Here is a 25,195-nt window from a genome sequence, read left to right as displayed (position 1 = left end):
TACATGTATATGTATAACCGAGTAACTTTGCTGTACACCTGAAACTAACACAATTTTGTAAATCAACCATACTCCAGTAAATTTTTAAAATAAATCAATTGACCATAAGTTTAGCTCTTTATTTCTAGGGTGTCTATTCTGTTCCCTTGATCTATAGACCTATCTCTTCTCCATACCACATAGTTAGGTTTATTATAGTTTCCTAGCAAGTTTTGAAATCCTCTAGTATTAGTTCTCCTATTTTTTTCTTTTTCAGATTTGTTTTGGTTATTCTGATTCCTTTGCCTTTCCATATACATTTTAGGACCTAGTTCTCACTCAAAAAAAAAAAAAAGAGGGACTTCCCTGGTGGTCCACTGATGAAGAATCTGCCTGCCAATGCAGGAGACATGAATTTGATCCCTGGTCCAGGAAGATCACACATGCCACGAGGCAGCTAAGCGCTCTCATCACAACCGCTGAAGCCCACGTGCTCCAGAGCACATGCTCCAGAACGGAAGCCACCGCAATGAGGAGCCCGTGCACCACACCCAGAGAGTAGCCCCCACTTGGCACAACTGGAGAAGCCTGAGGACAGCACGAGGGCCCAGTGCAGCCAAGAATAGCGATGAATAAAATCGCTGTCCTGTCAAAAAAAAAGGCTGTGGGATTTTGATAGGAATTGCATTGAATCAGTAGATGAATCTGGAAATAACTGATATCTTAACAATATTGAGTTGTTTAATCCATAAATGTGCAATGTCTCTCCATCTATTTAGATCTTCCTTCATTTCTCCCAGAAATGCTCTTTAGTCTTATGCATTTAGGTCTACACTTTTTATGCTATTGTGAATGGAAATATTTTGTCAACTTCATTTTTGTATTATTTGTAGTTTATTCGAATACAATTGATTTTTATATATTTATTTTGTATCCTGAGAACCTTGTCCTAGTAAGTTTAAAAAAAAATTGCCTAGGATTTTCTAAATTCAGTATCATATCATTTGCAGACCATTTTACCTCTTCCTTTCCAATCTGGATACCTTTGTTTTTCTTGAGCTAATTACACATTCAACAGTATAGTGTTGAGTGGAAGTGGTGAGAGTAGACATCCTTGCCTTTTTTCTGCTCTTAACTGAGGAACACATTTAGTCTTTCACCTTTAAATACAGTGTTAGCTGTAGTGTTTTCATAGGGGCTGTATGAATTTGCTAGGTTGCCATAAGAAGGTACCACAGACTGAGTGGCTTAAACAACAGAAATGTATTTACTCACAGTTCTGGAGGCTAGAAAGCCAAGATCAAGACATCAACAGGGCTGGTTTATTTTGAGTTCTCTCCTAGGCTTTTTGTTATTGTTTAGTTGCTAAGTCACGTCTGACCCTTTAGCGACATCATGCAGTGCAGCCCACCAGGCTCCTCTGTCCGTGGGATTTTCCAGGCAAGAATCTTGGAGCAGGTTGCCATTTCCTTCTCCAGGGGATCTTCCCGACCCAGGGATTGGATCTGTGTCTACTGCATTGAAGGCGGATTCTTTCCCACTGAGCCACCAGGGAAACCTCTCCTAGGCTTACGGATGGCCACTTTCTATGTCTTTGAGGAGTCTTCCCTCTGGGTACGTGTATCCTAACCTCCTCTTCTTATAAGAGCACCCGTCATATTGAGTTGGGACCCACCCAGTGACTCCTTTAACCTTATTTACCTCTTTAAAAACTCTATCTCCAAATGCAGTTACATCTTGAAGTACCAGGATTAGTATTTCAAGATATAAATTTGGGGGGATGCAAGTCATATAAGCCCATAACTGGGACCCTTTATCAAGATAAGAAATTGCCTTTCTGTTCCTAGTCTGTTGAGAATCTTCATACAGAATGGGTTTGGAATTTTATCAAATGCTCTTTCTGTGCCTTTGAAAGGATCATGCGTTTCATCCTTTGTTCTATCGTTACAGGGCGTGCGTGCTCAGTCTTTCTAGTGTCTGATTCTTTGCGACCTCATGGACCGTGGCCCACCAGGCTTCTTTGTCCACGGAATTTCACAGGCAAGAATACTGGAGGGGGCTGCCATTTCCTACTGCAGGGGATCGGCCCAACCAGGGATCAAACCCACATCTCTTACTCCTACACTGGCAGGTGGATTCTTTACCTCTCCGCTACCTGGGAAGTCCTTCTATTAATACATTAATTGACTTCCATTTTGAACCAACCTTGTATTCCTACTATAAATCCTACCCGGTCATGATGTTAATCCTTTTGTATAATGCTAGATTTTTATAATATTTCATTGAGGATTTTTGTGTTTGTATTCATGAGTGATCTTGATCTATAGTTTTCTTGAGATGTCTTTTGCTTTGGTAGCAGGATAATATTCATCTTGTAAGGTGAGTTGGAAAATCTTCCTCTTCTGATTTCTGGAAATGTTTATACATGATTGGTATTATTTCTCCTTTAAATATTGATAGAATTCCCCAGTAAAGTTAGTTGCACTTAGGCTTTTCTTTGTGGGAAGATTTTTCCATCCAATTTCTTTTGCTACTATGGATGTACTTAGATTTTCTATTTCTTTTTTTTAGATTTTCTATTTCTTCCTGACTCAATTTTGGTCATTTATCTTTCTAGAAATTTGTCCATTGTACTTTTGTTGTCTGTTTTATTGACATAAAGTTGCTCTTAACACTCTCTTACAACCTTTCTGATTTCTATAGGATCCATTGAGGTGCTGTCCCCTCTTCCCTTCATGCTTTGGACAAACTTTGTCTTTTCTCCCTTTTACAGTGTTTATTAAATAAAAATTTTAAACTGTACAATGTGTATAGTAGCTTTATTCATAATAAACAAAAGCTTAAAACAACCTCATATCCATCAATAGTAATGAAAATAGAGTGAAACACTATCATCTGTTAAAGCAGCGGTGGAAACAGCCACTGATACAGGCAACAGCGCAGACGAATCTCAGATTCCACAGAGCAGAGGAGTCCGCGCCTCAAAGCGGATGTATTCTGAGTCCGTTTACATGAAATTTGGGGGGGCTTCCCAGGTGGCGCTAGTGGGAAGAATCTGTCTGCCAATGCAGGAGATGCAAGAGATGCAGGCTTGATCCCTGGGTTGGGACAATCCCCTGGAGCAGGAAATGGCAACCCACTCCACTACTCACGTCTGGGAAATCCCAGAGACAGAGGACCGTAGTGGGCTACAGTCCATGGGGTTGCTGAGAGTCGGATATGACTGAGTAACTAAGAATGGCACACATTATAAATAAATGGTGATCGAATGGTGATAATAAATGGCAATAGAATACATAGTGATTTCTATGGTGATAGAAATCAGAAGAGAGGTTTCAGAATTCCCTGGTGGCCCAGGGGTTAAGAATCCCCACGCCAAGGGATGGTGCATGGGTTGGATCCCTGGTCCAGGAAGGTCCCACACGCTGTGGGGTAACCACGCCTGTGCACCACAGCCCCTGAAGCCTGGGCACCTAGAGCCCATGCTCTGCAACAGGAGAAGGCACCGCAAAGAAAGCCCTTGCACTGCAACTAGAGAGAGGCCGCTGCTCCCTGCGACTAAAGCCCGCACACATCAGCAGACCCAGAGCAGCCAAAATAAAAAAGTCAATATATAAATAATTAAGTTTTTAAAAGAAGAGAAGTTGCTTATTGGGAAACACTTTTTACAAGAAGGGGAATGCGTGCCCATTCTCAAAACCCATCCCAGCCACTCAGCAGACTCCAGGAAAAGGTCTGGACCCAGGAGGAAATACTATGTACACCAAGGTGCAATGCCCCAGGCAGGGAGTCCAGTGAGGCTGTCACCCTGCTTCACTCCACTGGCCCAAGACCCGGGGTGGCAGTGACGACCCCAGGGTCGCACAGGGCTCCTTGGTCGGAACCTGGTTCTGACGTCGGTCTGGTGTTTGCTCTGCTCTGCTTCTCCCCTTCTGGCTCCTGCACGCGGGGCTCGCCCTGGCCTCCTCTCACAGTGAGCCAGGGCTGCTCAAAAGTCGCTCCACTCCAGGCCCAAGGTATAATTTCCTCCCACCTGCTCTGCTGCCCCGCATGGTATTCCAGGAAAACCAGCCATGTTTATCTTCAAAGCCCAGGAGCCGGAATTGGGTCTTTTGTTACCTGGAGCAGAGCAGGGCTGTGGGAATTGAATTCACAGGGCCAAGATGGGAACTAAGGCAGGTCGGCTCTTGATCAGCCCCGGTACCCTGTGCTTGCTGGGTGACCTGGGGCCAGGCCCTGAGACACACTGACCCCAGCTTCCCCAACTACAGACTGAGCACCTCGTCTTCCCTGCCAGGGGCTGTTGCAACAACCAAGTGAACTCAATATTTGAAGCTGCTTTGTAAACTCTATAGAAAAAGATCCCCATTTTATTAAGCATTGCTGGGATCCAGACAGGGTGCCCTTGAGGTTGTCTGGTCATCTGTCTGAGAGAGAATAAATGCCCCAGGCCCTGAGACATCTAGGGGGACACCCAACCCCAGGCTGGCTTTGGGGTTCTTGTGCCTGACCCTGTCTCCACGCCCCAAAAGGTAACCATGTTCCATCGTGTTCCCCGCCCTCACCCCCAGCCGCAAAAGCCAGGCCCACTGGCATCTCAGGAAAGCTTCTGAGGAATTGACACCTGGCCTGGCCCAGGGTTCAAGGGTCACACAAACTTCAGGAGGAGGAAGCACCTGGCTTGCAGTCCTGTCCCCTGTGAATGGCTGAGTAACTTTCAGTCTGCCCAAGGGGGACACACTTTTATTTTCTAGGAGCTGTGGGCACCTTCCAGCTGATTCTGCGGGGACCCTGCCAGCCAGTGTAGTCGGGCCTCAGAGCACCAGGGCAGCCAGCTGCCCTTCTTCCTGTGGGCCCGGAGGCTGACTTGTTCCCTGGGGACTGCAGCCAGCCAGGAGCATCACGTGCTCCCTGCTTTCCCCGCTCCAGGCCGGCAGTCACGTGGGTGGGGGCACCAGGGCTGGGGCCCAGTCCCCCACATCGCTCAGAAGGACCGTCCTAAGGTACCCATGGAGTAGCCCCCGCCCACTCCCCTATAAACCCACGGCCCTGGTGCCCCCACCCACCGGTGGCACCTGACTGGTGTGCGGTTACCACCTGCTTATGTTTAATTCATGGCTGGGGTTGGGACGAGCTTCCCAAGAAAGGAAAGAACTCCCCTGGGGTCTTGCCCAGTTCCTGCCTGCCCATAGGGTACAAGGCCCCAGCCTCCTTGGGCCAGGGGCTGGGAAGAGAAGCTGCTGATGAGCCTGGAGGACACTATTCCAGCCTGGGCATTGCTATTATTCATTAATCTGCAGCCCTGGAATGTCTGCGGGCCAATCAGCAGTGTCTTCGAGGGCTCCCCGAGGGCTCCAATAATCCTGCAATGATTAGCAAGGGCCACGGGGTCACTGCGAACCACTCAGTAGGTTGGTCGACTGGCTGTTGGCGGGCGGGCAGGCGGGCAGGCGGGCAGGCCCACGGCCAGGGGAGGGAGGGCGCCCCGGGATGGGAGCTGTCTGCCTCCTTCCATGCCAGCGCTGACAACGGGGGCTGTCCAGACACCGATTACTCAGCAGCCTCCCCTTTGTCTGCCAGCCCCGTGCTACTCCTCAAGATCGTGAATAGCTCTGTCCAGTCTGGGAAGTGAGCTGGACTGCTGAGCCAGGCAGAGCCCAGAGCCACCACCAGGCCCATGCTGAGGCTGGAGCCCTCGCACAGGCCTGAAGGCCACCGGCCTGGCCTCCTGCCCTTGCTCCTAGCTCTCCTTGGCACAACGTGGGCAGGGGTGCAGCCACTCCAGCTGCAGGAGCAGCAGGTTCCAATGCCTGAAGGTAAGGGGGCCACGGGGTGAGGGAAACTTGGAGATGCTCTGAGGGTCCTGGGGGCTTCCAGGAGCCAGTTCCCAGGCCTGAGCCCAGGCAGGCTGGTGCAGTTGAAAGAGCCACCCTGGAACATTCCGGGGGCCTGAGAGGGGTGCTGGAGGATGGGGCTGGGGCAGGAGAATGAAGGGGCATGGGCCCCAAGGTCGGGGGGAGGAAGAACAAGGAGGTGCCCTGCAAGCGGCAGGGGAGACTGGCTAAGAGGAGCCCCAGGCAGAGGGGCTGCGGGGACCCCAGGCTGCGGCCCTCCTCATACCCAGCCCCCCACCCCCCGCCCCGGGGCACATCCCCTCGGTCACCCCACCCCAGCTCTCAGCCTCCTTTACACCCACACCTGTCTGTCTCAGTCCCCCTCCTTTCTCCGCCTCTCCCCTTCTCCCCATCCCTCTGCTCCGGTCCCCCTATGTGCCCACCAGCATCTGCCCCGTCTAGGGTTTTGCTCCATAAGTGCAAGGCTGCATCTCATTGCGCCGCGGTGGCCCCAAGGGCCGCTGCCCAGGTGGCCTGACCTTGTCTCCCACCCTAGTCCTGAGCAAGAAGGAGAGCTTCCTCCTGGTGTCCCTGCACAACCGTCTGCGAAGCCGGGTCCACCCGCCTGCGGCCAACATGCAGAGAATGGTGCGTACCCTTACCGGCCCGGCTCACGGGGCGGAGGGGCGACCCTGACGGGCTGGGAGGCCGTACTGCGGCCAGGCTCTCTTGCACCAGCAGGGCTGGAGGGGTGGCCGCCCCTGGCCCACAGTGGGCCGGCCGTGCCTGATCACGGGGAGAGCCACGGCTCCCTCCTCCCGGAAAGACAGCCCTCGGGCTTTGCTTGCATCCCTTCTCGTTGCCCCGGAGACCGGAAGACATGGATAGAGTGGGGTCCCCTCCTCCGGGAAAGCGGAGGTCACAAAGGCGTCCCAGCGGGAAGGGAGGCTCGTCGGGGCGGGAAAGGCAGCCCGCTGGGCGGGGGCGAGGGCCTGTGTGCGACCCAACCCTGCTTCTCCAGCAGTTTACCCAGGCGACCAGGAGGGGCCCCTTCACCCGGGCCAGGGAGGGGGTGCAGGGTTTCCCAGCACTCCCTCGGGGCTGCGGAGTCGGAGGTGTCACCTTGGGCCCCCCCCAGTACGGCCCCCGGCTGCTCCCGCCCACGTAACGGTCCAGGGAGCGAGGGGGGACCAGCGTGGGGCCGGCCAGGTTCCCCATGGCTGCTTCCCACAAACTCCTCCGAGGCTGCGGCGACCTTGAGCGCTCGGGGTCAGTTTCCCAGGAGGTGGGGGCGGGGCGGGTGGGGGCGGGGGTCGCCTCTCCCCTTTCCCGCCTCTGCATGTGCTCAGCCCCTCCCCCGGGCCCAGGTCCTGGCTCCCCCACACGCACGCAGCCCTAGGGCCTGGAGTGAGGGTGCTTCTGGTCAAGCCCTGCACTTCCCACGGCCCTTGTGCCTGAGTCTAAGAAAAGAGCACCTCATTAAAAACCAAGTGGAGCCCCACGGCTCAGCCTCTGTCACACGCACAGCTCTGGCCCTGGGCACCCATGGGAGGCTGAGGCCCTGATGGGCCCCGTGCAGCCCCCATCAGCAGTGAAATCTCAACCACCGTCTGCTGGGGTCAGGCCCTAAGTGCAGCACTTTGCTCCCTGCAGCCATGTAATCCTCACACCATCTTATCCTGTGGGTACCTTATTACCGCCCCCTCTTTTTTTTGGCTGTGCTGCATGGCTTGTGGGATCTCAGTTCTCCGAGCAGGGACTGAACCAGGGCCCTGAAAACCCAGAACCCTAACCACTAGGCAACCAGGGAGCTCCCACCTTACTATCCCATTTTACAGAAGAGTATGTTCAGTCTCATGGAGATTAGGAGACGGCTGGAGGTCACACAACTGGAATGAGGTGGCAGGGCTGGACCCGGGCATGACAATAGAGTGACACATGTCATCTTGGTTGCTGAGGCCCCTGTTTCAGAGGAGGGGGCTGGTGGATGGGGGCAGGGACGCCTGGTTGGGGAGAGTGGATTGGCTCCACTCCAGAGAGCTCTGCCTGCTGAGACCAAAGCAGAGGCCCTGGAGACCTCTTACACCCTCTCGGGTCCGGTGTCCCAGCTGGAGCCCCTACACACTCCAAAACCAGAATTAGGGAATAAGACCCAGCAGCATGGCTGTTGCAACTTTTTACATCACAGAAGGGACGCCAAGAGGGAGCCTTTCTTTTTTTTTTTTTTAAGAGGGAGCCTTTCTGACAATGACCAGGGCCAGGTTCACCTAGCACAGAACCAGTTCGGAAGCCGTGGGCACGGCAGAGCTCACGTTAGGGACGGGAAAGATTACAGCAGAGGCCCACCCCATCACCTGGGCTAGCACTCGCCCCCAGGAACACCCGGCCCCTTAGTGGGGTGGAGTCCTGGGCAGGGCCTGAGGGTCCCATCACTAGAGGCTCTCAGTGCTGGGCGAGCCGGGCTCTGGGATGGGGGGCCAGATGGGCAGGTGGCTTTCCCACAGCCTGGAGCGCCCCCTGCAGGTCCTGCCTGCCTTTCCCTGGCCCCGAGGATGCGGGCGAAACCAGCTCAGAGCGCTCAAGCCGCCAAGCGTGATCCCTGCTCGAGGGCTCTCCTTGTAGGCGCACGGCCTCTGGTCGTGCTGCGGTGCCGAGCAGGGGTGGGTCAGTCGGGCCTAGCCCGGGGCCCCTATTGATGCTGCTGTGTGTGCCCCCCGCCCCCCAGGACTGGAGCGACAGCCTGGCCTGGCAAGCCCAGGCCCGGGCGGCCCTCTGCGGTGCCCCCGCCCCGAGCCCGGCCTCTGTTCCGCGGGCCGCCCGGCACGTGGGCTGGAACGCGCAGCTGCTGCCCGCGGGCTCTGCGACCTTCGTGCACGTAGTGGGCCTGTGGTTCTCCGAGGGGCGGCAGTACAGCCACGCGGCGGCCGAGTGCGCCCCCAACGCCACCTGCGCCCGCTACACTCAGGTGAGGCCGCCCTTCTCAACCAGGGCCCCTGCCCTGCTGGGCTGCTCCGAGGGTCTACAGTTTGTCCTAAAACTGGTGGTCGCTTGTCCTCCCGTTGCTGCTGCTGCTAAGTCGCTTCAGTCGTGTCCAACTCTGTGTGACCCCAGAGACGGCAGCCCACCAGGCTCCCCCGTCTTGGAATTCTCCAGGCAAGAACACTGGAGTGGGTTGCCATTTCCTTCTCCAATGCATGAAAGTGAAAAGTGAAAGTGAAGTTGCTCAGTCATGTCCGACTCTTAGCAACCCCATGGACTGCAGCCCACCAGGCTCCTCCATCCATGGGATTTTCCAGGCAAGTGTACTGGAGTGGGGTGCCGCTGCCTTCTCCAATCACTTCAGATCTTCAGATAACATTTGTAAGATTTACTTCCATTGATTTGAGCAAGCATGGGAGATTCACTATGAATAAACTACAATTGGGGGGCATCTGGGGTTACTTTTTTTTTAACTATTCCAAGTCACACCACAACACATAAATCCCAGCTCAGGCCCTCTTGGACACACGGGTCCAGAGTTCCTCTAAGATAGCAGTCCCCAACCTTTTTGGCATCAGAGACAGTTTGTGTAAAAGACAGGTTTTCCACAGACTGGAATTGAGGGAGATGGTTTCCAGATGATTCTAGTGCATTGCATTTATTGTGTACTTTGTGTCTATTATTATTCCATCAGCTTCACCTCAGATCATCAGGTACTAGATCCTGGAGACCGGGGACTCCCGCCCTAGGATACACTTAGAAGGGGAGTGGCTGGGTCAGAGGGAGCACGCACGACAGCCTTGCTACCTATTGTCAAAGTGGTGGCCCCTACTCCACTCCTGTCCGCAAACCAGTTCTCACTTCCCAGGACTGTCAGCTCCTTAATTTTTGCCGCCTTGATGCTGTGGAACACTCCCTCATTCTGTTTTTAATTTCCATTTCTCTGATTGCCTGTGAGACTGAGCCTCTTTTCTGTTCTGCTTCATTGCTGGTTAATTTCGTCTTTCCCTTAATAACTTACAAGCATCTTTTCTATATTCTTTATACTTTTGTTGGTCATATTGGTTGCAACCATATGTTTCTAACATATGGCTTGTATTTTCTCTTTGTTTATGTGACTTTTTGTAAGAAATCTTCAGAGAATTTTAATGTTAATGTAATCAAACTTCTCGTGTTTTTTATTATGGTTCATCCATTTGTTGTATTATGTTTAAGAAATCCTATTCAACTCTGACATCAGGAAGATATTCTTTCTTTTCTTCCAAAGTTTAAATGTTTTCCTTTTTTCATATTGAAGTCATTAAGCCACCAGGTGATGTAGAATTTCATTTTATCTTTTTTTTTTTTTTTTTACTTCTGTATTAAGTATTGACTCTTTCCCCCACGGACTCTAATGCCATCTCAGTCATATACCAAGCTCCCATATCTGCTGAGTTCTCTCTTCTTGTTGCTTTTTTTTTTTATTACTCTGAACATATGTGCTTTAATTATTATGGCTTCATACAAAGCTTTTTGACAGGAAAATCCCCCATCTTATTATTATTGTTCAAAAGTTTCCTGACTATTCTTGATTCTTACTACTAATTTTTTCATATGAACTTAATAAGTAGCCTTTACAGACATTTCTGTCCAATCTATAGCCTTACCTACTTCCCTTTCCTCCCATATTATTTTTAAGCAAATTTTAGACTTCTAATTTTATCCATAAATAAGCATATATGTCTAAAAGATAACTTTTTCATTCCACACTCTACCAATGTAGAGGGCCCAGGTTCAATCCCTGGTCAGGGAACTAGATCCCACATGCCACAACTAAAAACATCTTTCTAAAAAATAATCACAATACCAACATTAATATATATTTTTAAATGTTAACGCTTCCCTGCCTTCCTACTTGCAGGACTGTAATTCACCTATGTACCGTCTGTTACAATAGTTAATCAAACACTAAAATACTTATGTATTAGTAAACAGTTGTTACCCCACGTTCCCAGAAGGTACCTGTCCTAGCCTCTTCCCTGGAACACCTAGGATTTCTCCTGTATCTAGAATCAGAGCAGGTGTACTTGTCACAGTAGTGGGTCTCTAGGATCCTGCTCCAGCCCAGCACCTATTCTGATTAACAAGCCGCTTGACCACCAGGGAAGTCCCTCCATTATAATGTCGTCTTTGACTTTGAAGTGTATGCTTAAATTTCCTAACTAGGTTTTCTCCTTTGTTGTTTAGTCGCTAAGTCATGTCTGACTCTTTTGCGACCCCATGGACTGTGGCCCGCCAGGCTCCTCTGTCCACGGGATTTCCAAGGCAAGAATACTGGAGTGGGTTGCCATTTTCCTTCTCCAGGGGATCGTCCCGACCCAGGGATCAAACCCAAGTCTTCTACATTGGCAGGAAGATTCTTTACCACTGAGCCACCAGGGAAGCCAGGTTTTCTCCTTTACTTACTTCTAAATTACTTCCTTTAGATTTTATTACATTGAATTCATAGAATGTGATCTGTAAGACATAGGTTATCTGGTAGTTATTGAATCTTGCTTTGCAGCTATTAGGCTTCCCTGAGAGCTCAGCTGGTAAAGAATCTGCCTGCAATGCAGGAGACCCCAGTTTGATTCCTGGGTTGGGGAGATCTGCTGGAGAAGGGATAGGCTACCCACTCCAGTATTCTTGGGCTTCCCTCGTGGCTTAGCTGTTAAAGAATCGACCTGCAATGCGGGAGATCTAGGTTCAGTTCCTGGGTTGGGAAGATCCCCTGGAGAAGGGAAAGGCTATCCACTCCAGTATTCTGGCCTGGAGAATTCTATGGACTATATAGTCCATGGGGTCACAAAGAGTCAGACAGGACTGAGCACCTTTCATTTTCACTTTGCTGTTTAGTGAGGGATCAATGTCTGCAAAATTCCATGCACTCCTAAAAAGAATGTACATTCTCTACTTGTTGGAGATATATATATATATATGATTACACGGGCGTATCTCCCAGCCTCATGCTGGTCATTTTTAGTAGCTACTGGAGTTTGCTGGGCTATTCTTGGGTATTGACCATTTGTGTTATTTCCAAGTGGTCACTGATTCTAATATTTTAAACCTAAGTTTTGAATACTAGTAAAAACCTGTATCAGGTAGCTATTGATGCCTGACACACTATCCCAAAATTTAGCATCCTGTGATTTTGCAGCTTGGCAGTTTGGGTTGGGCTCGGTTGGGAGTTTCCTCTGGTCTTGGCAGCACTCACTCTTGCAACCGTAACCAGCTGCTGGGTGGGCTAGGAGCTGGCTGTCCACAGTGGCCTCAGTGGATCCTCTCTGCCCTCTAAGGTTCTTCAGCCTCCAGCAGGCTTGTTCACATGGTGGCTGAGCATGAGAGAGAATGAGTGGAAACTGCAGGGTCTCCTGAGACCTAGGTTTAAAACGGCTAGACTATCATTTCTCTGGCATTGTATTGAGCAACACAAGCCGTGGGGCCAGCCATTTTCGAGGCGTGGGAGACTCCTCCTCTTGATGCAAAACCACATTTTGTAAAGATGGGCTGTGGGGAGTTGTGAAGTGTTGGGGCCATTTTTGCAACCGTCACAAGGCCTTTGATGTCCAGGTCTTCCTGTTGCCACTCTCCTCCAGCCATCCAGTCTCCCCGCCCTTCAGGTATCTGCAGACCCTCACCTCCCCACCCAGGAGGCCTTTCTAGACTATTCCCATCCATCCTTATAGCCCTGTGCAGCACAGCTGCTCTGCTCCTGGGGTCCCCAGGGAGGTGACAAAACTGTTTATCTGCCTGGTTTGGGGCAAAAGTGCCTGCCCTCCCCGGGGGAGCATCCTGCAGGCTGCAGGTCCCCAGACTGGGAGTGGAGGGAGGCCCACGACAGGGTGTCTGAGCCTCCGTGTCTCCTGCAGCTCGTGTGGGCCACCTCGAGCCAGCTGGGCTGTGGGCGGCACCTCTGCTCTGGGGCCCAGGGCGAGCTGGAAGCCTTTGTCTGCGCCTACTCTCCCGGGTAAGCCCCCTGCATGGCAGAGCCCTGCCGTCTCCCGCTGGGCTGCAGGGCAGGGGTGCTCTCAGCCAGGGTGAGACACCCACACACCCATAGGCCTTTACCCCTGGGTCTGCACCCCTGGTGGGAGAGAGCAGCACCCAGGATTCTGGCCATGCAGAGCATGACTTCTGCTCAGTCGCCCCTTCCTGGAAGCACCATCCTGCATTCAGGAAATCTGTCCAGTATTCGTTTGGAGGTCATCTTTTCTCTCCTGGGAAATCTCCCTGTCTCACCCAGCTCCCTGACTCCCTGGCGGGGCAGGAAGGAACGGACAGGGGCTGCGGGCAGGCAGCAGGGCCTGTCCCTGCCACGGCCAAGGCCAGGTCCTTGCAGCCCTCTGCTGCTTGCTTTCGCAGAGGGAACTGGGAGGTCAACGGGAAGACCATCGTCCCCTACAAGAAGGGTGCCTGGTGTTCGCTCTGCACAGCCAGCGTCTCGGGCTGCTTTAAAGCCTGGGACCACGCAGGGGGGCTCTGTGGTAAGTGCCCCCACCAGCGGGTCTGATGCGGTGATGCAGAGGAGGGTGGCAGGCTGTCCCAGAAGCCCTGGCCCTCAGCACCCAGGGAGGCACCGGCCTGACCTGCCCAGAGAAGGCCCGCTCAGCATTTCCTTTCTGTCTGACCAGAGGTCCCCAGGAACCCGTGTCGGATGAGCTGCCGGAACCACGGCCATCTCAATGTTAGTACCTGCCACTGCCACTGCCCCCCCGGATACACAGGCAGATACTGTCAAGGTGAGGGGCACCTGGAGCCGGGTCGGGGCACCCGGGTGAGTGAAGCGCGCACAGCGTATCCTCGTCCAGTAGGCATCCACTGAGCACCGACTGTCGGCCAGACCCTGAGCCCTGCAGGGGATTGCAAGTGAAACCGGATCTGGCCCGTAGGCTCTGGGAGGGTGCAGAGAGGGCAGCTGAGGATCCCGGCTGGATTCCTTTTCTGCCCATCGCCCAGCTCTGTGACCACGAGCAGCTCCCCCCCCCCAGATCTGATTCGCTTCTCTTGACAAGATCAAACCAAAGATGCCAAAGAGCACAGAGGAGCCCCGGGCGGGTTTCTTGCTGGGGTTGGCATCCGTGCACATCCTCCATCCTGGCAGTGCGGTGCAGCGTGCGGTGTGTGCACGGCCGGTTCCGGGAAGAGGAGTGTTCCTGCGTCTGTGACGTCGGCTTCGGGGGAGCCCAGTGCGCCAGTGAGTCCTGCCACACAGCCCACCCTGGGCCCCTCAGTGAGGGCTGGGTCCCACCCGGACCAGCCCACAGATGCCCATGGTGTGCACTCTCGCCCACTCCCTGAGTGAACTTGGCCATGGTGGGGGGGTCTTTACACCCCAGAAACAGCACTGCTGCAATCACAGATTATCTTTTTTGAGAGAGAGAGCTGGTTGTTACATATTTACCAGCTTGGGAGCAGGTGACCAGGGAAGGGGCACCCTGAGCCTTAACACCCTGCAGGACAGGAAGCATGACCTCTCTGAGGTTCTACACAAACTCAGGCTCCCCTCCCGCCAGCCAAGGTGCGCTTTCCCTTCCACACCTGCGATCTGAGGATCGATGGAGACTGCTTCACGGTGTCCTCAGAGGCGGACACCTACTATGGCGCCAAGATGAAATGCCAGGTAACGCTCACCCCACCTTCCTGCCAGCTGCCCCCTTCATGGAGGGACCCTGTCTTAAGAGCTGCATTCCTTCGACCTCTCAACTTACTAATGCTGGCGAGCAATCCCGATGTCTTTAGGACACTGAGCAGGTGAAACAAACCCTTCCCAGGCTGGGACCCTGCCAGAGGAGAGGTGGGCAGGGGAGAGGAAGGCGGGAGGCTTTGGTGGGGATGGGTGGCTGGGGACAGCCTGGCTGGCACATAGGTTTGACGTCCGTGGCCACAGTGGGCAGCGGGAGGGACAGGAGGGGCTGGCCTGCACTCTGGGGTCAGCGTGACCCAGAGTTGGGGTTACAGGGCAAGGGCGGGGTGCTCGCCCAGATTGAGAGCCAGAAAGTGCAGGACATCCTGGCCTTCTACCTGGGCCGCCTGGAGACCACCAACGAGGTGACCGACAGTGACTTTGAGACCAGGAACTTCTGGATCGGTGAGTGCCTGGGTGATATGGGGGGTGGGGTTGCCGTGTGTGTCCACGCGCGTGCAGTGCTCGTGGGGCTGGGACACCCACGCCCCTCCAGGGATCTGCACTGTGGTAACCCGGAGCCCTGCCAGCAGTCAGGGCGTGGTGAGGGCTCAGAGCCCAGAATGGAGCCACAAGTCAGGCTGATGCGTCCCCTCCCCAGGGAGAGAGCTGACGGAGAGGAGCCGGAAGTGCAGAGCGGGGTCTCAGGGCTGGGGGCCTACTGGGCATCGGGCAGCAGGCTCCAGGCAGGCCCTCAGCCCAGGGAGCGGGCGGGGTCCGGGGACCTTGGGTGCGGGGCCAACCTTGGCTGCTGTGGCCCAGGGCTCACCTACAAGAGCGCCAAGGACTCCTTCCGCTGGACCACGGGGGAGCACCAGTCCTTCACAAGCTTCGCCTTTGGGCAGCCAGACAACCAGGGGTGAGCCCTCTACTGCCCACCTTCCCACTGGGGCCTGAGTGCTGAATCCTTGGACACGACCAGACTCCCACCCGCCTGCCTCCTGCCCAAGTGCCCTGAGGGCCTGGGCCTCCCTGGGGCCCTCATGCCGGGAGGTGCAGGCGCGGCTGGGTGTGGGCCTGGTGCTGGACGAGGCACATCCCTGACCCAGGGCTCACTTAAAAGACAGGGACCCCAGAAGGCTGTGTGCCCCCACTGTCCCCATCGTCCCCTCAGAGGCCTCTCCATCTCCCTCCTATCTACCCTGCCCTGCCCCTGGTGCCCCCTCTGCCCGCATCAATACCTAGCTGCTCTCTGCTGGCCACCCTCCAGCATCAGCCCTCACACTCATCTGCCCACCAGCCACCCTGCACCGCCTGGCCTTCAAAGCCCGGGGATGCCCCGGGCAGGGGTGGAGGGGGTCGGGGGTGCACGGGGTGGGGGTGGAGGTCAGGGGGACCAGGTCAGGGGCCGGTGTCAGAGGGTCCGGGGGCGGGGATGGAGGGGATCAAGGGGGGGTGGAGGGGGTCAGGGGGTGCCCGGGGCGGGGGCGAAGGAGGTCAGGGGTGCCCGGAGTGGGGGCAGAGGTCAGGGGGTGGGCGGGGCAGGGGTGGAGGCGGTCAGAGGGTGCCTGGGGCGGGGGTGGAGGCGGTCAGGCTGTGTGCCCACCTAGACTCCCGAGCGCCCCTACCTCCCTGAGAGCAGCCATGCCGGGCCTGGGCCCGCCCCTAGACGGCCTCGGCCTGGTGGGAGGAAGGACACAGCCTGTCCGATCCCCGTTGGGGCCTGGGGGCGGGGCTGGGGCGGGCCTGGGGGCGGGCCGTAGCAGCAGGCGGAGGCGCCCCTGAGAAGGGAGGAGCTAGAGCGGCTGGAGGAGCAGGTGTGGAGACCGGGGAGCCGGGTTGGGGGGGGCTCCGACTCCTAGAGGCCCCTGTGAATTTGGAGTGGGGCACCGGGAGGCCCAGGCTGGGCGCAGGTGGCCCCCGGGAGGGGGCTTGGAGCCTCTCCCCGCCTCCTGCCTCCCTCCTCCACTTGAGCACCTCCTCGGCCCGCAGGTTTGGCAACTGCGTGGAGCTGCAGGCGTCAGCCGCCTTCAACTGGAATGACCAGCGCTGCAAAACCCGCAACCGCTACATCTGCCAGTTTGGTGAGGGCCTTCCCGTGGCTCCCTGCCTTGGCCCCTGGCCCCGGGGGTGCCGGGCGACAGCCCTGCAGTGTCTGAACACTGGGCCCGAGGCTATCCTGCCCATCCTGGGCCTGCAGGCCCCTGGAGCCCGGAGCGGGAGACGGCCCCCGTCCACACAGACCCGAACTGCACCCGGCCGGGGATTTCTCAAGGTCCCTTGTCTCCGGCCACTAACGCCATCACACTGGGCCCTGCTGGGTGCGCCCTGATTCCCTCAAGCGCCGTGAACTGTGAGGGCAGAGGTGAAGCCTCGCCCGGCCCCGCAGCCCCTGCTGAGGGATCTGGAGCTCCCTGGGGGTCCCGTGGAGGCCATTTCTGAACCTGGTGCGGCAGGGCCCCATCCCAGGACAGTCACCGGCCCTTGTTCTTCCTCTTCCTTTCCAGCTCGAGAGCACATCTCCCGCTGGGACCCAGGGCACTGAGATTCAGCCGTGCCCCTCCCCAGCCAGGGCCTGGACGCACAGCCCCGCTGGCCTGCCTGCCCTCCCCTGTAGAACCAGGGCCTGGCTGGGACTGCGGCCAACAACCAAAGAGGTCTCAGACCTTGCAGGATGTCGGGCGGGGTACAAGAGAGGCCGACAGAGGCTGGTGGAGGAGGAGGGGAGCGTGGGTGCTCCCACTCCCGGCCTGCTTTTAATTGGGAAGATGGGGCTTAATCAGGCCCTGAAACAGGAGTCCGGACCAGCAGGGAGAAGCGCCTGCTCCAGTCCACCCAGGCTGGACCCTCTGGGGCAGATGGAGGCTCCCCCACCACCCACGGTGCACCCCACAAAGGATTAAACTAAGTTATGGATGAGCCAGACTTGCACAGGCTCATTGTGAGTGGGGGATTCAGACCACCCAGAATGGTTCTGGCAGACTGGCCTCCTCCCACCTGCCCCGCTCCCTGCTTACCCACAGGACCCAGGCCCCCCTCCGGAGGTTTTCAGACCCTCGGTCCTGAATAAGGCGCAGACTCAGGAGCCTCACTCGCACCCCTGACTTCTAGCCCCTCTCACCTCTGCCTCTGTCTGTGGGCTTTGGTTTCTGTTCACACCTCCCCCTTTATTCTTACGGCTGCTTCTCCGCAGCTCTTCTTTCTTTGTGATTACCTGAACTTGGGTCGTTGTGGCCCCGTGGCTTCCCTGTTCCTAGGGTGGTGAGAGGGTGAGTGCCAGCAGGTACTACCATCCGTGTCCAGAATGGCGCATGGCTGCTCGTGCAAATGTCGAGTCACTGTGCTGGCTGGAAGGACTGGTATGGCCTTGGCTTGTGGAGCTGGGAGAAGCAAATCAGTTGGAGTTCTTGGTGGCATCCAACAGAAACACAGAAACTGCTCTGGCAAGTCATGACAGAAAAGGAGCTTATCAAAAAGGCAATAATTTTTTTAAACGGGCAAAGGATTTGAATAGACAGTTCTCCAGAGAAGATGTACAAATGGCCAACAAGCACGTGATAAGATGTTCACCACCACTAGCCATTAGGCAATCCAAACAGAAACCAGAATGAAACACCAGTTCACATCCATTAGGGAGGCTGTTAGCAACAAAACGGACAGTAACGAGTGTTGATGAGGGCGGGGACGTGTTGGGGCCCTCGTACATTGCTGGTGGGAAAGTATAGTGGTGCAGTCACCGTGGAAAACCGTGTGGCGATTCCTCGAAAGGTTAAGCACCACTACCATATGACCCAACAACTTAACTCCTAGGAATGCACAGAAGAGACATGAAAACAAGTTCTCAAACAAATTCTTATACACAAAATTCACAGCAGCATTATTCACAATAGCCAAAAGGTAGAAACAACCCAAAAGTCCATCAATGTTTAAATAGCTAACAAATAGCAGTGCATACATGCGATGGAATATTCAGTTCAGTTCAGTTCAGTCACTCAGTCGTGTCCAGCTCTGTGCGACCCCGTGAATCGCAGCACGCCAGGCCTCCCTGTCCATCACCAACTCCCGGAGTTCACTCAGACTCAGGTCCATCGAGTCAGTGATGCCATCCAGCCATCTCATCCTCTGTCGTCCCCTTCTCCTCCTGCTCCCAATCCCTCCCAGCATCAGAGTCTTTTCCAATGAGTCAACTCTTCCCATGAGGTGGCCAAAGTACTGGAGTTTCAGCTTTAGCATCATTCCTTCCAAAGAAATCCCAGGGCTGATCTCCTTCAGAATGGACTGGTTGAATCTCCTTGCAGTCCAAGGGACTCTCAAGAGTCTTCTCCAACACCACAGTTCAAAAGCATCAATTCTTCAGTGCTCAGCTTTCTTCACAGTCCAACTCTCACATCCATACATGACCACTGGAAAAACCATAGCCTTGACTAGACGGACCTTTGTTGGCAATGTTTCTGCGTTTCAATATGCTATCTAGGTTGGTCATAACTTTTCTTGCAAGGAGGAAGCGTCTTTTCATGGCTGCAGTCACCATCTGCAGTGATTTTGGAGCCCCCAAAATAAAGTCTGACACTGTTTCCACTGTTTCCCCATCTATTTCCCATGAAGTGATGGGACCAGATGCCATGATCTTCGTTTTCGGAATGTTGAGCTTTAAGCCAACTTTTTCACTCTCCACTTTTCACTTTCATCAAGAGGCTTTTGAGTTCCTCTTCACTTTCTGCCATAAGGGTGGTGTCATCTGCATACCTGAGGTTATTGATATTTCTCCCGGCAATCTTGATTCCAGCTTCTGCTTCATCCACTCCAGCATTTCACATGATGTACTCTGCATATAAGTTAAATAAGCAGGGTGACAGTATACGGCCTTGACATACTCCTTTTCCTATTTGGAACCAGTCTGTTGTTCCATGTCCAGTTCTGTTGCTTCCTGACCTGCATATAGGTTTCTCAAGAGGCAGGTCAGGTGCTCTGGTATTCCATTAAAAGGAATGAAGGGGACTTCCCACTAGGGGTGGTCTACTGGCTAAGACTCTTCTCCCAGTGCAGGGGAACGTGCAGGTTTGACCCCTAATCAGGGAACTAGATCCTACCTGCTGCCACTGAAAGACCCTGCATGCCATAGCTAAGACCCGATGCAGCCAAACAAATATTTTTTTTAGAAAAAGGAATGAAGTACTAATACAGGCTACCAGGTGGATAAACCTTGAACACACTATTTTAAGTGAAAGAAGCCAGTCACAAAAGATCACATATTGCATGATTCCATTTATCTGAACTAGTCAGAAAAGGATAAATCCAGAGATGCAGACTGGCGGATGCCAAGAGAAACGGGAAAATGAGGGTGTGGGTTTTATTTTGAAATGATAAAAATGTTTTGGAATTTAGAGAGAGTTAGTGGCTGCAGAACACTGTAGATGTATTCAGTGCCACTGACTTGGTTAATTTTATGTTATGCAAATTTCTCTTCAGTTTTTTTGTTTTTGTTTTTGTTTTTTAAAGACAGTGGTTGGTCACAGGACCCCTGGTAGAGTGAGAGTCACGCTGGGGGCCTGTCTGGCCAGAAACAGTGCTCCAAGCTCTGCTACAAAGCCCGTCTGGGTGGACTCCCATCCAGACATAGGAAGTGCAGAGCCTACCCCACAGCAGCAATATGGGAGCCACCTTTGTGGAGACTGAAGCTGGCAATCCAGCACCCTGGTGAGCCTCTAACGCCCCAGATGCCGTGTTTCCATTCAGCTGCAGCCTCCCCCACCAGCGGGCCTGGCACTACGGCACTTCCCCACCGACGTGTTTTCTCAACAACGTGACAAAGGACACGCTGGAAGCGAGGCAGCTGACCACGGCGGCACCTCTGTGGTGGGTCACAGACCAGCGGCTTCGGCATCACCTGGGATCTTGTTAGAAAAGCGGGTTTTCAGCTGCTCTGAAGCTAATCTGAGTTCTAACCAGACCTCCAGCCACTTCAGATGCAGGCTCAGGTGCGACAGCCTGACAGAGGCAGTGTCTGGGTCTAAAGTCACCTGAATTGGAGGACAGGCTCTGACACTTGTGAACTGTGTGACTTTGGGCAACTTATTAACACATAGGGGTCCCGCTGTCCCAGTCTGCCTGGAACGGCCCTGGTTTCAGCACTCACAGTCCCAGAAACCTGGGAAGCCTCTCTGTCCCAGACAAACAGGACAGCTGGTTACCCTAAAACATCTCTCTGCCTCGTGATTCTTTTCTGTAAAATGAAGACGATAAAGCGAGTTAATACATCAAAGTGTTTGAAACAGCCTGGTGAGGGTAAACGCTGACAAATGTCAGCTGGGCTGAGCCAATACCCTCACTTCTCAATTCCTCCATCAACATTAGACCATCTAAACTTCATTTGTTAACCTAATAAAATTGTTAAATAAACAAAGTGTTTAAACTGTCCCTTACAGAATAGTAAATGCTCAGTAAGTTTCAGCTATTCTTATTTGTATTCTTATTATCTATTAGCTAATATCATTGGGCCACGATCGAGCCCACGGGTTTTGGTTTTATATATATACAGTTTATTTGGCTGTGCCGGGTCTTAGTTGCAGCATGCGGGATCTAGTTCCCTGACCAGGGATTGAACCCAGGCCCCCTGCGTGGGCAGCATGGAGTCCTAATCACTGGACTAGCAGGGAAGTCCCAAGTCCAGGTTTTAAGTGACCATCAGAGCAAACAGTTAGAACCATCCCAGACACTCATGGTAGCCCCAGTTCAGTTCAGTTCAGTTGGTCAGTCGTGTCTGACTCTCTGCGACCCCATGGACTGCAGCACGCCACGCCTCCCTGTCCAGCACCAATTCCCGGAGCTTATTCAAACTCATGTCCATTGAGTTGGTGAGGCCATCCAACCATCTCATCCTCTGCCATCCCCTTCTCCTCCTGCCTTCAATCTTTCCCAGCATCAGGGTCTTTTCCAAGGAGTCAGTTCTTCGCATCAGATAGCCAGAGGATTGGAGTTTCAACTTCAGCATCAGTCCTTCCAATGAATATTCAGGATTGGTTTCCTTTAGGAGTGACTGGTTTGATCTCCTTGCAGTCCAAGGGACTCTCAAGAGTCTTCTCCAATACCACAGTTCAAAAAGCATCAATTCTTCGGTGCTCAGCTTTCTTTTGGTTTAACTCTCACATCCATACATGACTACTGGAAAAACCATAGCTTTGACTAGGCATACCTTTGTTGGTAAAGTAATGTCTCTGCTTTGTAATATGCTGTCTAGGTTGGTCATAGCTTTCCTTCCATGGAGCAAGCATCTTTTAATTTCATGGCTGCAGTCACCATCTGCAGTGATTTTGGAGCTCCCAAAAATAAAATTTCTCACCGTTTCCATTGTTTCCATATCTATTTGCCAGGAAGTGATGGGACCAGATGCCATGATCTTTGTTTTCTGAATGTTGAGTTTTAAGCCAAATTTTCCACTGTCCTCTTTCACTTTCATCAAGAGGCTCTTTAGTTCTTCTTTGCTTTTTGCCACAGAACCCTAAACATCAGTACGTTCCACCTCATCTAACATTATTTTCCTCCTTCCCCACTCTGCACCCTCAGAATCCATTCCCAGATCATTTTGCAGGTTTTGCAAAAATAAATTAGCAAAATCTCGTGGTTCTTTCGGTGTTCCAATATCCTTCTCCCAGATTTGACATCATTGGTTCCTGGGGGCCTGCCGAGATCTGCCTTGTTATTCAAGTCTGGAGAACATAAGGGGTAATGGGGCAGGACACACGGGTCTCCTTCAGGGCAGGGGCATTCCAGAGTGTATTATTTAAGGAAATGCTAACTGCTGACCTGGTTGCACAGTGCAAAGGGGAAGGGAACCCAGGCTGCGCAGGGCCCCTGGTACCTGCAGCACATGGCTCCCCACTCACCCAGGGCGCTGGCATTCAGGGGGTCCGCTCGGGAAGCAGGAGGGTGGGTGGTCACTCAGAGGATGCCACAGGTCAGTGCACCCCCTGCCTTCTGTTGCCACTGGCCACACCTCAGCCACACAGCACACTAAGCGCAAGGGAGGGTGGGCACGTCCACCTAGACGTGTGCCCAGGAGGAAAGGGATCCGGGTTTGGCAAAGAGCTAGTGAATTTCTGCTTCCCAGACCTTCAGAATGACCAAGAAGAGTCCTTTTGGCTGGCAGGGGAGCCTCTGCATGGTGGGGTCCTGAGTCCACCACACCTTTCTGCTGGGCTGATTCTAACTGCTTCAGCTCTTGGCTCTCCAGTTTCCCTAGTTAGAGACAGAGAGAGGGTGTGAAGCCACCTGAGAGCATCATTTTATGCTGTTGTTTAGTCGTTAAGTCGTATCCAACTCTTGCAACTCCCTGGACTATAGCCTGCCAGGCTCCTCTGTCCATTGGACCTTCCAGACAAGAATACTGGAGTGGGTTGCCATTTCCTTCTCCAGGGGATCTTCCTGACCCAGGGATTGAACCCGAGGCTCCTACATTGGCAGGCAGATCCTTTACCATTGAACCACAAGGGAAGCCCGATGTCATTGTATAGCCATTGATTAGGTCTTAAGTTTGGGTTGTAACTCTCTGAACCTTGCCACCAAAGGTTTAAAAATTCCCTGATTTTCAAACCATGTCTTGAACCCAGAAGCCTGGAGCCTCCAGAGCCAGGTCTGGAGCTCACCTTTTTTTCCTCTAAGCTGCTGGTGCTGCTAGCACAGCGCCCTGCCCCACAGCCTCTGATTTCAGAGTAATCTTCATATGCCTCTATGGCAAGAGCCATCAGGCCCCGAAAGCCGGTCCTAGCTGGGTGCTTTGTTCTGGGCACCACAAGATTAGCTGTCTTGCCATGGCATGCCGTGGGCAGTTAGTGTCCTGTCCCCTAATGCTGGCTGGGTTGTCACTGGCTTCTGGCCGTTTGCCAGCCTTACATCACCCGCATTTCCCACAGGGCTTCTGGTTCCATCCACTTCTGGTCCTATTTTTGTTATCAACCAAGATTCTTACTTTTAAGTAAGAGAAACTGAGTCTGGTGACTAAGCAGAAATGGAATTTGTCCAAGATACTGGTTAGTTCCCAGGAGTTCTGGAAGGTTGGAGGGTCAGATCTGGAAGAAACGCCCTGCCTCTGCTGGGCACAGATGCCACGACAGGCACCATCACCCGGGGTGGACATGCCACCTCCTTTGAAAGCTGGCGGTAGCTGCTGCCGCTGCTGCCATCAATTGCTAAGATGGGCTTCTTCCACTGGCAGCTTTAACTTAAAGTTAAAGCTGGGCGAGTGGGTCTGATCAGAGGAGCCAGGTCACGTGTCCAGGCCCTTGCTACAAGGTTAGGAAAAGGAGGCAGAAAGGGGCCTTTTCAGTTTATTTCACAGCAGGCAGGCTCTGTCTTAAAGCTGGAGGATACTTCTAACATAGGAAGGGGTCTTTGATGTGGGACAGCCGAAAGAAAGACTCAGGTTCATGACAAGAGGCCACCTGGCGCCTGGCACCTTGGCCTGCAGCACTGGCCTTGTTACCCCGTGCTCTAACCAGAGGCCTCTCCAGCCTTTGGATTCTGTGCAGGGTGAGGTGGGTAACAGGGCACCCCTACACAAAGGCAGTGAAGCCTGGAGGTGCTGACACAATCGGGCTCTGCTTATAGCAGAGCCCGTCAGTAAGGGTCTTTCAGTAAGTCCTCCAACTTCTTGGAACACCGTGGTTTCAAGGCAGGGGACTGAGATCTCATTACTCCTCTCAAGTTGCTTTCCATGTGACCCTGGGCACCTTCCAAGCCTTTCTGTAAGATGGGGAGCATCGGGATTTCCCTGGCGGTCCTGTGGCTAAGACTTCGCCTTCCAATGCAGGAGGTACTGGTTCAATCCCTGGTCGGAGAACTAAAGATCCCACATGCCACAGAGCAACTAAGCCCAAAGGTCCCTTCAGATCCAAAATTAAATTAAAAAAAAATAAAAAGATGGGGCACATATACCTTGCAAAGTTGTTATAAGGATTAAACAAGATGATGGATGTAAAGTTTGTAGCACAATGCCTGGCAAATAGCTGGAATTCAATCATTGTTGGCTGCCGGTTACAACTGTAACATGGGGGTGATACGATCACCCTTCCCTCTCTTCCTGGGAGCTCTGTGAAAACAATGGACTATTCTGCACATCTGTGAACTCGGGGGACGTACCTGGGAATCAGCGTGGGAATTCTGGGGACAGCTGTTCAGTGTGGCCGCCTCCGTCAGCTGCTCTTCTCTCCTCTTACTCTTGCCCCTTCCGTCAGCTTGGCCTCTGTTTCAGCCTTCTTCTTTCTTCCCATCTGACTGCCAGCCTCCCCATCCTTGCATCATCATTATGACTCCCATTCATTAACTGTCCTACCCACATTCTGGGTGCTCAAGCTTTTCACAACCAGGGGGAATGCAAGAGGGTGTCCCTTAGGAAATCGCTCTGGGAGTCTTTGTAAGAGGTGAACACGGAGCAAAGACCTCTTCCCTATTTCCTGGTTCTTGGCCCCTATGATTATGAATCACTACACCGTCTCCTGTACCTTACGCTATACATCAACTATATTTCAATTTTTTTAAATGAAAAATAAGAAGAATGTCCATGGTGGTCCAGGGGTTAAGAATCTGCCCTGCAATGCAGGGGACACAGGTTCAGTCCCTGGTCTGGGAAGATTCCACAAGCCTTGGGCAACGAAGCTCTTGAGCCACAGCTACTGAAGCCTGTACAGTCTAAAGTCTTTGCTCTGCAAGAAGAGAAGCCAGCACACGCAATGAAGAGTAGCGCCCCCACCCCACCCCTCCCGGCTCT

General features: G+C 53.2%; 1 protein-coding gene across 2 annotated transcripts; it reads left to right on the top strand.

Moving 5' to 3' along the window:
• Window positions 1–5,418: 5,418 nt before the first annotated feature.
• On the top strand, window positions 5,419–17,352 carry LOC133229944 (C-type lectin domain family 18 member A-like). Of its 2 annotated transcripts, none has more exons than XM_061386710.1 (12): window positions 5,419–5,795; window positions 6,370–6,461; window positions 8,539–8,778; window positions 12,680–12,777; window positions 13,173–13,294; window positions 13,442–13,549; window positions 13,912–14,004; window positions 14,324–14,430; window positions 14,769–14,898; window positions 15,095–15,352; window positions 16,426–16,517; window positions 16,941–17,352. In XM_061386710.1, exons 1-12 carry the CDS (start codon window positions 5,657–5,659, stop codon window positions 17,334–17,336), a joined length of 1,875 nt encoding a protein of 624 aa, XP_061242694.1. In that variant the 5' UTR covers window positions 5,419–5,656; the 3' UTR covers window positions 17,337–17,352. The 2 variants fall into 2 exon arrangements, with proteins under 2 accessions (XP_061242694.1, XP_061242695.1); XM_061386711.1 differs by having other exon boundaries at window positions 5,421–5,795; window positions 15,256–15,352; window positions 16,941–17,074.
• Window positions 17,353–25,195: the final 7,843 nt, after the last annotated feature.

This window comes from Bos javanicus, chromosome 18, assembly GCF_032452875.1.
Source record: "Bos javanicus breed banteng chromosome 18, ARS-OSU_banteng_1.0, whole genome shotgun sequence".
NCBI lineage: Eukaryota > Metazoa > Chordata > Mammalia > Artiodactyla > Bovidae > Bos > Bos javanicus.
Note: the sequence above shows the minus strand (reverse complement) of the source record. Positions and strands in the feature narration are given on the sequence as shown.

What these genes read in the sequence shown, in the direction of transcription:
- LOC133229944 (XM_061386710.1), top strand. Translation starts at nt 5,657, where the DNA reads ATGCTGAGGCTGGAGCCCTCGCACAGGCCTGAAGGCCACCGGCCTGGC. An exon ending in CCTGCGCCCGCTACACTCAG is followed by an intron (nt 8,779 to 12,679) that starts GTGAGGCCGCCC and finishes TGTCTCCTGCAG; the next exon opens with CTCGTGTGGGCCACCTCGAG. An exon ending in GGGCAGCCAGACAACCAGGG is followed by an intron (nt 15,353 to 16,425) that starts GTGAGCCCTCTA and finishes CTCGGCCCGCAG; the next exon opens with GTTTGGCAACTGCGTGGAGC.